At 34.9% G+C, this 11,253-nt stretch overlaps 1 protein-coding gene across 3 annotated transcripts in view; it reads left to right on the plus strand.

The window, feature by feature from the left end:
* Positions 1-353: 353 nt before the first annotated feature.
* Pfdn1 (prefoldin subunit 1) overlaps positions 354-11,253 on the plus strand; it is a 74,387-nt gene continuing 63,487 nt past the window's right edge. For all 3 annotated transcript variants that reach the window (XM_023703404.1, XM_004643233.2, XM_023703405.1), the window contains exons 1-2: positions 354-445; positions 2,956-3,122. In XM_023703404.1, coding sequence (XP_023559172.1) covers positions 413-445; positions 2,956-3,122 — 200 coding nt within the window. In that variant the 5' untranslated portion in view covers positions 354-412. The remainder of the gene's footprint in view (positions 446-2,955; positions 3,123-11,253) is intronic.

An 11,253-nucleotide genomic window follows, 5' to 3' on the forward strand; every position in this document is an offset into this window, starting at 1 on the left:
CCAGGCCCTCAGTCGGATTCTTTGGATCTCTAGTGTGTGGACATATCTCTCATACTCTCTTGCGTTTGACTCTTTGGGTGAATATTATAAAATAATCCTATAAATTATGTGTCCTGCATTAAATGCTTTCCCTTGGGAACCCTGACCAGTACAGCTACACACCAAATTTGCTCTTAGGGATGTGACTGTAAGACGTGGGGATACAAGCTAGACTTGATTGGTTACAATAGCAAGGCATATTGAAATGAAATCCCTAATATTTCAAGGGTAACCTATCCAGATGAAGAAGTAAAAATGTCCTGGTCGGCCTGACACACGCGCAGGCGCAGAAGGAACGCCGACAGCTTTCCTCCAGGCACCTCCCCCCCTTTCCGGCTTTCTTCCAACGCGCAGGCGCATAGAGTGCAGCAACATGGCGGCCTCCGTGGATCTGGAGTTGAAGAAGGTAAAAGGGGGTCTTGACTAAGCGTAAGCATCGGTTTGGCGGATGAAGGGCCCTTGAACCAGATTATCGAGGGAAGCTCGAGACTCGCGGAAGGAAAAGAGGCAGCGGGGGAGTGAGGCACTGCTTTCGCAGAGTCGTGAAGCGGGCTCGGATCTCCTTACGCTGTGGAAGGGGGCGAGCGGCTCTTTTGGGGTAGGAGCTGGTTAGGTAGGGCTGGGGCAGACGCAGCCTGTCTCCATGTTTTGAACTCCAGAGCCATTTCGTTGAATTTGAAGCTTTCAACGAGCGTTTAGGAAGAACTGGAGAGAGCGTTTCAAATTGAAACCCTCTTGGGCCACCTGCCCGCATGGAGGCGTCAGTAATGGGGTCCCTTCATTGCTTTGAAATAGTTTACGTTCAGTCTTTGTTTCTAGGCCATTATATGCCCCTGTAACATACCCAGAAGGTCCTGGTGTAGGCACTTTAGAAAGTCAAAAGTTGTTATAGTAATGTTTATTTCCAGGTTTAAGCCGGATTCTCGTTCCTTTTTGAAGGACTTACATATTAAAAAAAAAAAAAAAAATCTCTTAAGAGTTGGTATCAGAAGGAATTGTATTTCTCTTTGTCCAAACAATTGCTTATAAATGTGTTGTTACTCCGAAACATTTTTTAAACTGAAGAGTGATCAGGATGCTTAACCCCGCTACTGACTCAAAACCGTTTGCTTTGTAGGATAGGGAGGATAGGAAAGAACCTTAGAAATTAACCAAGTTTACACCTACATTTCTAGAAAAGGAAATACCTTTAGAAAGCTGTAAGAATTGAGATTAGAGTCCAGTAGTTTTGATTATTAGTTTAGCTTCTTAAGGTAAGCAACTTCTTAGGTGACTGCCTCTGGTTAACTTTTGCGTAACAAATGGGACAGTTGGAATAGCTGTAGCTCCTAGTGAATGAATCTGTAATTGCTGAGGATATTAGGTATTTGTGCCTTGTGGTGTGGTGTTTTTGTTTATTTTCTTTTGCTGTTCTTGTCTTGGAACTTGTAAATTTAGCCTTTACCTGGTGTTCTTTTGTGCTGTAACATTTCTGCATGTGCTTGTTTATGTAGCTGTGTGCAAAGCAATCATAATACCTGGTATTTCACATTTCAGAAAAAAAATTGTGTATTCTGAAAATTCACCCTTTTTTTCTGTTGAAAGTTGAAATTAAGTCATTAGTAAAATAGCTAATGGGGATACAATTATGGATGGCCTTACCTATCATCAGAATTTGTCGCTAAGGACTATGGACAATGAATGCAAACAGAAAATGATTACAGACCTATTGAACAGTTCGACACGGACTGAATTAAAAAAAAAAACTTGTATGAAGGTTTTATCATCTAATTTTTTGTTTTGTTTTGTTTTGTCTTTTTGGGGCAAGGCCTCAATATGCAGTTTAGGCCTTGAAGTCACTTTGTAGTGACCTCAAACTCACAGCAGTCCTTCTTCAACTTCCTGAGTGCTGGGATTAAAGGGTGTGCCACCTTGCCTGGCTTTGTCTAATGTTTTTACAAAGGCTTTTTGGGGGCTGAAGACTAATAGGAAATTTCAGGCTCCTCATCTTCCCCAAAATCAATCTCTTGAAGCCTAACTATTCTGATAACAAAGTTAGAATAAAAGTTTAGTAGTAGCCTTTGCTGGGCATTTCAGTCACCAAGTGTTTTTTTTTATTTTTTTATTTTTTTAGTCACCAAGTGTTAGTAAGGCATAAATTTGACAACATAAGAAAGTCATTCCAAGCACTTCAATAAGAGTAGCCAAGAACTGTGCTTATCTGTGAGTTAAAAAGTGGACACAGTGGTCAAATTAGGCCTGGTATGTGCAGATGAAAGTCATAATGCAATTCTATCACTGCTTAGCATTCTCTTGTTTTAGAATCCTCTTAAAAATATTTGTATTCTGAGTTTTACTATGGATAAAAAGATTCTTGAACTAAGAAAGGGTCAGAAAAAATGGTTTTAAGTACCTGCCTTTCTACCTCGTAATCAACCTTTTGTGAGCCACTTTTTATCTCTCAGTTCTTTGATTTGTAACTTGTGGATGATAAAACTGCCATCAAGATTATGTACAGCAGTAAATGAGATGTATCATTATATCTTTGGCATTTTCATTAATATTCCTATGTAATTATTTTGAAATCTGGGAAAGTGCTTTGAAATCTGTAATACATATAGTGTAGTGTTATTTTTGTGGGCCTTTTTTTGAATCTCTGGGTTTCATCTGTTTTATCAGTTATTTTAATTACTCTGGTTACTTGATGCTGGTTATTAAATATGCATTTGTTTTGCCTTTTTCAAATTGATCACATCTTCTGAGAACAGGGTAAACCAAGTATTTAGTATAGCTAATTGTATCAAATCATTTGTTGGCTTTGGTAAATTTCATAGCTTTGTCTCTGGTTAGCTTTTTCTGCTTTCATAAATTTGTGTTTGACCTAAATGCTTTCTTTGAGATGTTTTGCCTACTAAATCAAGGATTTGTTTTTATTAGGCCTTCACTGAGCTTCAAGCCAAAGTTATTGACACTCAACAGAAGGTGAAGCTTGCAGACATTCAGATTGAACAACTGAACAGAACGAAAAAGCATGCACATCTTACAGATACAGAGATTATGACTTTGGTAGATGAGACTAACATGTATGAAGGTATAGGAAGAATGTAAGTAAAATATATCCTTAATGGTTATATAAATAAATAAATATGTCCATATTAGTTTAGTGGTATTATATTGGCGGTATGTTCATCTGCATCAAACTGCAGAATTTATTCATTTTAAAATTTGGGTTTTTTAAAATTTCGTATTTATTTTAGTACTGAGGATCTCACTCAGAACCTTGTGCTTGCCAGGCAGGTGCGTTCATGGCTGAACTATTTCCCCGGCCCCTTAAAACTTGGTTGAAGGTATCATAGGAATAATTTTCACAATTCTCTAGTCAGATACCTATTTCTTTTAAAAAGTAAAAAACTTGGGGCCAGGGAGATGGCTCAGTGGAATAAGCGCTTCCTTGGCAAGCACAAAGGCCTGAGTTCAATCTCCGGTTCTGCCAAAAAAAAAAAAAAGTAAAAAACTTAGCCTTGTGGTACAGGTTTATAATCCTAACACTCTAGGAGGTTGAGACAGAAAGGTTCTAAGTTTGAGCACAGCCTGGGCAATTTAGCAGCTTGGTAAGATCTTGTCTCAAAATTAAGGGAAAAAAAAAAAAGAAGAAAGAAAAAAGGAGTAGGAATGTAGCTAAGTGCAGAAGGCCCCTGGATTCAATCCCCAGTGCCATTTGAAAAAAAGAAACAATATCTAAATCTTGGATAGATATTAAGTGCTTAAATTTATCCTTTGATGTATATTTACTAAACAATTCCTTGTTCTCTATGATTAGGTAATTACTGTAACTTCAGTGATAAAAGTGTTTGTTATAGGAATAGTCCATAACATAATTTATCATTTATAGTAATAACAATTTATAGTAATTTATTTTTAAATAATTTATATTTAAATGGCAATTGTATTTAATATTTATTTAGATTTATTTTATCATTATTTTTGTGTGTGGCATCAGGGATCGAACTCAGGACCTTGCGCTTGCCAGGCAGGTGCTGTGTCACTGAGCTATATCCCCAACGCCTTGACAGTAATTTTAATCTTTTTTTCTCTACCTAATTTATTAGGAGTAGTACAAATCATAAATCTTTTATTAGAGACTGCTGTAGTGGTACATGCCTGCCATCCTAGTTACTTGGGAGAGTGAAGTTGGAGATCGTAATTCCAGGCTAATTTTCACTTGGAAAACCTGAAAACTTGTCTCAAAAAAAAGGTGTTTGCCTAGCATGTGTGTGGTGCCCTTGGTTTAATAGCCAACACCACATACACCAAAAAGAAAGAAAGAAAGAAAAAGTCTTTTAGCTGTCTTATCACAGTTGTGAAATAAAAATACACTATTTAAATACAATACACTCATTTAATTCTGTGTCATGGTGCATGTCTGTAATCCCAGCATGGTATATGTAGCCAGCCTGGACTATGTACTGAGAGCCTGTCTCAAAAACAAACCAAACAAAATAAGTACACTCGTTCTAATTGCTATACATTGCTCAACTAGTAAAATATACATGTGAGAATCTAGTAAACAACTTACCTTTCATTTGTCTCAGTTATTATAGTTAGCCACTCATATTTTACTTTTTTCTTAAAAAACATGTCCTTTGTCAGATAAACTAGATCTGCATCATATTGTCTAAGCAGAAAATGAGAAAAGCCCTTAAATATTGGTCACATTCCATTGCAGTGAGCTAAAAGGACAAGACTGATTTTTTTTTTAAATTTTTTTTTTATTGTGGGAGGTAGGGGAGGAGGGTTTTTCTAAAATTTGGTCTTTGAATATTGTTTAGTAAGTGAACCTTTTGAGTTTGAAGGACTTTTTCATTGGAATGGAATTTGACCCCACTCTAGGGATGACTTATTTTGTGATTGATTTGAAGGAAGCATGACGTAAAATTTAGTAATGACTTTAGAATGATATCATGAGAATTAGCCCCTGCTTGAGACTGACTAATCATTTTCTTTCTGGATAAGAGCTAGATTATGGTAAACTGTTTATCTAATTTGCTTTCTCAGAATTAACTATGCCATATGTAAATTATAGCTTTTAGTTTGTATTTTTCATCTTGGCTTAAAGGAAGGAGAATCACAATTTGAGTTTGTTAATGGGATAAGAATAAGGTAGAACCTTTGATTGTATGTTTCTGTAGTATGAAGTGCATTATTGACCCTAGCTGCAGGTTAGTAGTAGCCTTAATACGGATATCCTTAGGTCTTAAAACAGTAATGTAGCATGCCTGTTAACATGTGCTTAAATTTCACATCATTACACTAGTTTTTGTTTCTAACAGCTAAAAAAATCATTTTTTCAAAATACTCTTTCACTCTATTTGGCCTTTTGAACTACAGTGAAGTTTCTATTTTTAATTAGAATAATTTTATTTGTTAAACATTCTGCAGAAATGATGGGAAAGCCACTTTTTTTTTTTTTGCATACTGTTCAAAGTAATATAGCTAGGTTGTATTCCATGCAAAGAATTTTAGAGCTTAAAGGGTTTGATATGAATTAGTAATGGTAGAATTGTATTATTTTCTATATTTATTTCATATAAATTATGTTTCTTGAGATGTTAGTTTCAAATGTTTGGGTACATTTTGGTTTCAAATTTGACTTCTGTGTTTTACTGGAAGTTAAGTTTGATCCTTAATCATAGGGGCATGTAAGGTGAATGGTGTTTGTTGTTTGCCTGAGTATTAATGCCCTGCGAGGAAGAAAAGACTTGCTGAGTATTAGTCTGGTCATGAGGATGTTCTCTTTCTTGATGCTAAACCTGAAATATCTATTTCTGAATTTATGATCTTGAGTAATCGTGGGTATCATTGTGATTCACTTCTTTAATTCTAGCCTTTATCTTAAATTTTCTCTTAAAGTACTATTTGAGAATTCTGTTTGCATTATTAATTTTTCCCAAATTTGTGTTTTGAAACTACAGGTTATACAATCCAAAACTTTTTATTTTAGACCTGCAGTATTTTTCCATTGCAGAAGCCCAGGCCCATTATTTTTTGCCGACTTACATTTTTTCATCCTGCATTCATTCTGTCTATCCACATTCATTTTTCACATATCTGCTAGAATTGATCATATCAATATTTTTATAAAATTCTTTGTCCATTCTCTGTTGTATAAAGGATAAAACTTAAATTTGTTAGCTTACCATTCATGGGCATTAATGACTCTTAATTTACTTACCCACCTTCTTGTTCTATCGCTTTCTGTTTCTAGGCTGAGGATCACACATATATTTCATCTTATGAACCTGTTTCCTTATATGGATTGTGTGTTACCAGTTGAGAAGGTTTTGAGGTTTTATGTGGGCTTTAAATATGCTCTAGTTTGAGTAGTGATGTCTATAATGGGGTAAGGGTAGAAAAATAATTGCACATATGCCAAAAATTGTTATTCCAACCTTGCCACATGTGTTCGTTCATACCTGCAATGTTTTTGTGCTTTTTTTTTTTTTGCTTTTGTTCATTCTATCTTAGGATCACAATGTCCCTCTTTTTCTTGTGAAATTCTCGTTCTTCAAAATGTTGCTCAAAGCTTATAGTGATTCTGAAGATTTTCCCAGCCTCTAGGCCTGTGTTAGTGAACCTTTATTTATTTATTTATTTATTTATTTATTTATTTTTAGTGAACCTTTTAGCAGTTGGTTTTTTTTCTTTTTGCGGAACCCGAGATTGAACTCAGGCCCTTGCACTTGCCAGGCAAGTGCTTATTTCACTGAGCCATCTCCCCAGCCTTTTTTTAGTGAACCTTTTAAAGCTTTCAGTGATACAAACAGCCCAATGTGACATGGATACACTAGGTTTACCATTACTGCTCTAGGCAGACTTATTCTCTCTTTTCTTGGTGATGGGAAGGCTATTGTTCCTAAAGCTAGTGGAGCTTATTGACTGGGTTGTGTGATCTCCCCAACCAGATCATCAACTCTGAGACCATGTATACACATTATCCTTGTTTCTTCATTTCTTGGTATGATGTCTGGCACAGAACAGATGTTCAATAAATGTGTGTTGATTTGAATTGAATCTGATTCCTTCTCTTCCTTACGTACAATGTTTTCATTTTTCTGGTTCTTTAGAAAAAGTTATATTTAGAGAGTGTCAGAGACTTAAGAATTAGAGTTTACTAATCTGTTAATACATGATATTTAAGGTGAAATTATAAAAGTCATGTTTGTTTGTTTGTTTGATTCAGTTTTTTGAGTCCTTGAGTTCAGGCTACCCTCTTAACGCTTATCAGTCTTTCTGCCTCAGCCTCCTGGGTGCTGAGATTACAGGTATGTACCATCATGCCTGGCTGAAGTCACTTTTTTTTCTTAATTTTTTTATTCATTTGAATGAGAAAAAAATAGCAATGAAGCAGTTTCAAAACAGGTTAGTAGGACAGCTACAATAATTAATACATTGCATATTGTTGTCTTCATAGACTTCTTTTCTTTTTTTTTTTTTTTTTGGTACCACTGATTGAACTCATGGCCTTAAACTTGCCAGGCAGGTGCTTATGCCACTGAGCTACTTCCTGGTCCTAAATTCCCATATTTTGACCAAGAACAAAGGAGTTGTTTCTGACCAGAATTGTCCTTTGATCTGAGAGGATTAATCTAACAGGATTGTGACCGGGGAGATAGCTCAGTAGCATAAGCTCAAGGGCCTGAGTTCAATCCCTGGTTCCACTAAAAAAAAATCTGACAGGATTAATTCTTTACTCAATCTGTTGAGAAGGTTGGCTGATTCTAAATGCTAGCCAGTTGTAGAGATAATCAGAACCAACAACATCGAAAATCTTTTAAAGTTCTGCTGAAGGTAGTGTAATGTTTGGAAAACAAATGCTAATCTATGTAGAATAATTACAAGTAATTGTATATAATTTCCTTTCCTTGACTTCACATAGAATGGAAGTCACGTTTTTTCCCTGAGAGTATGTGTTTAGTTTAACAAATCACTGAAGAGCTACATACTCTCCAGCTCCTAAGTAGAAGAAATATAGCAGTATTAGATTGTTTTTATACATTACTATTTTTGATTTAAAATAAGGAAAGTCAAGCTATAGGATCAGAGAAGATGAATTGCTGTATACTGTAAGCTCTGGGTATTCATTGCTCAAAGCTATATTCCATCCAGTCTTTTGGCGTGTTGCCAGCACATTTTAGTTCTCTTACTTCATATTCTTTGGAGAGGCTGTTATGTAGCCTGATACTACTACCACCAATTTCTAGTTTTGCTGCTTAAGCTGTTTGTGAGCTGACCTCACCATACTGTTTTGAGAACTATGATGAAAGTTACAACTGTGGGATGATCTGTCTGAGTATTTGGAAGTGTTTGTCTTTGCATCTTTCTAATATGCAAAGAGGGAATACAAATCTCAAATAAATATAATGTGAATATTTTTCTTGTGTCTTTTTAAACCAATTTATAATTTCTTTGTGGAGTTTTTTTATTTTGCATAGTAGAGGATAAAAATTTTATTGTAATTCTTTGTAAGAATTATTTGAAAATGCATGTCATTTAGCCTTGTGTTTTAAAGCACTGTGATTAGCATAAATGTCAGACTTATTTTTATTAATGATAGGTATGATCCTGACTATAATTTGATGTGAGACTATTATTCTAATACCCTTTCCCTTGAGCATTACATAAATAACATTTCTATTTTCCAAAAGAAACAAATTCCCCCTCCCCTTTTTTTTCCACTATAGGAGTAATTTAAGATTAGCCTTTGAGAAGAATAAATGTCTCTTAAAAATTTGAACCTAAATAAAAATAACTTTGTACCATATTTAAACTAATTTAGAGGTATGCTACAATTCTGTGGGTATTTTTTACGTTTAAAGAACTAAGAATGAACAATGGTATAAATCTACCAACTAGATAAGTGTCTAGCAATGCAGAAATTGCTGTTTGGAAGCACTGATGCTATTTCTGCTTGTTGAACTAATTTAATGGCTGATCTCTGATGGTTGAAAAAGCCAGAAGTATAAAATGTCAACACAGGTAGAAAGTCAAGTATTAGGTGTATTCCTGATAAAGAGTGCATTTAATTTTTTTTTCTTTTTAAATCATCAGTGTTTTTATTAAGTGGTTGAGGTACTCTTCATGGCAGTTCAGTTGGTTTAAAATCACATCTTAGTTTTGTGTTAATCTTAATTTTTTTGTGTAGATGTTGACCTATTTGAATTGTGATATTTAGTAAATGCAGGATGAATAATGTGCAGCTTTGCTAAGTTTAGTTATGTTAAGTAATAGTAGAGCTGTGGTCATGCTGCCTCAGGTTTTGGAGCCCTTTTATAATTTCATGTACTATAGAGTTGGTCTTCCATCAGTTGAGGTAATTTTAAAGTGGAAGGAATAGTCATAGTATATTTTATCCCTAAAAAATTGTGAAATGAAGTTTAAAGGTCTTGATGTATTAAGTTTTTTTTTTTTTTTTTTTTTTTTTTTAAATCTGGGATCAAATTCAGGACCTTTTTGTTTGCTGGGTAGGCACTTATGCTGGTGAGCTGTCTCCCTGGCTAAATATTGATAATGAATGTTGATAGTGTAGTAAAAATAGTTATATTATTGCCTTCACCAGAATCAAGTTTCTATATTTTATTTGGTGCTTTCTATGGAAAGAGAAAAGTATATAGCTTGTTTTTGGTTTGAGTTCCATATTGCAAGTGCATATTTATAAATTCTGTTTGTGCTGTCTTTATTTTTTTTTCCTTTAGAATTATTTTATTAAATCATAAATGTACAACAGCTTCTTAACTCTACACACACACTTAAATTTTTTAAAGGAAAAATGTTATGTCTTATTACACCACGATCCTGGCTAATAGCTTTTCAAAACTTTGAGAAAAATCTTAAAAAAGGTTTCACATGTCACCTGAAACTTACAAATTTAACATATTAATTTGCCAGGGATGGTGGTGCAGGCCTGTAATCCTAGTACTCAGGAGGTTGAGGAAGGAGGAGTACTGTGAATTTGAAGATCCTGTCTCAAAAAAAACCCCCCAAAAAACCCGGAGAGAATAAAGATAAAATAATTTCATGGGTAAGAAGAGGTGTTTTATTTTTATTTGTTGGATTTTAAAAGAGGAGAAGTTCTTGGTGTTCAGCTCCTTTCACTAATAGAATATGATCTATCCTTCTTAGGTTTTTATACAGAATTATTTATTTGAAGTCATGGCTTTTAATGCTTATAGTTCTAAGGAAAAACAAAAAAAAACAAAACAAACAGCTTTTCCTGTTGTGCCAGGAAAAATGTTGATGTCAGATATGTATATAACTCCAGATGGGTGTACTTCTCCTCATCCACAGATGTAGTACTCTGGGGAGGGGAGATTTTGAGTAATATTCTTAATTTCCTTAAACTGCCAGTGATTTAAAAACTTGACTGTTCTGCTGTTTAGAATGACATCACTATTTTTATGCTGGTTAGGTTAGCAAACATTTGTGTAAGAGTTACATAGCTATGTTTCTTCTGCAGCAGAGCACTTTTACTAATTCTTTCCCTTCTTCCCCTCCCTTGTCCCCTAGAATCTAAACATTCTTACTGAAACAGGAAAGTAATTTTGCCATTGTGGTGCTAATTAGAAGTCTATTGTTAAAAAAGGAAAAAGAAGTCTTGGGGAATACAAATGTGCTAAAATTAAATTTTATTTAATGTGTCCTTGTTATAGGTTATTTTAGGCTTTGAACTTGTTAGAAAACAAATTAAGCCAGTCATTCATTTACTTGGAAGACTTTGATTCTGCATATCCTGACATCAAAAGGCTTTGCTTTCTTTTTTTTTTTTTTTAAAAAAAAAACAAAACACAAAGGATTAAACAAAATCTGCCTTCTGTTGTATGAAAGAATAGTTATTTAACAACATATAGGATACTTACGGGGCTGGAGAGATGGCTCAGTGGTCTAAAGCACCTACTTGGAACAAGCTTGGCAAAGCACAGGGACCGCGGTTCAATCCCCCAGCACCACATGCCAGCCAGCCCGCCCCCAGGTGGGCTGAGCTGGCCACACACACACACACACACACACACTCACACACTAAAGGAATAAATAAATAATAATAAAAAAAAAGGATACTTACATGTGTCCCAGTTGGTGATAAGTAAGAATCAATGTAGGTAACTGAGGGAAAGATGAAAATTTGTACCATTTACTTGCTGTTCTTATTACAAATAATAGGGGGCCTGCCCCTTAGCTCAG

This window comes from Octodon degus, unplaced genomic scaffold (assembly GCF_000260255.1).
Source record: "Octodon degus isolate 3935 unplaced genomic scaffold, OctDeg1.0 scaffold00169, whole genome shotgun sequence".
NCBI classification, from domain to species: Eukaryota; Metazoa; Chordata; class Mammalia; order Rodentia; family Octodontidae; genus Octodon; species Octodon degus.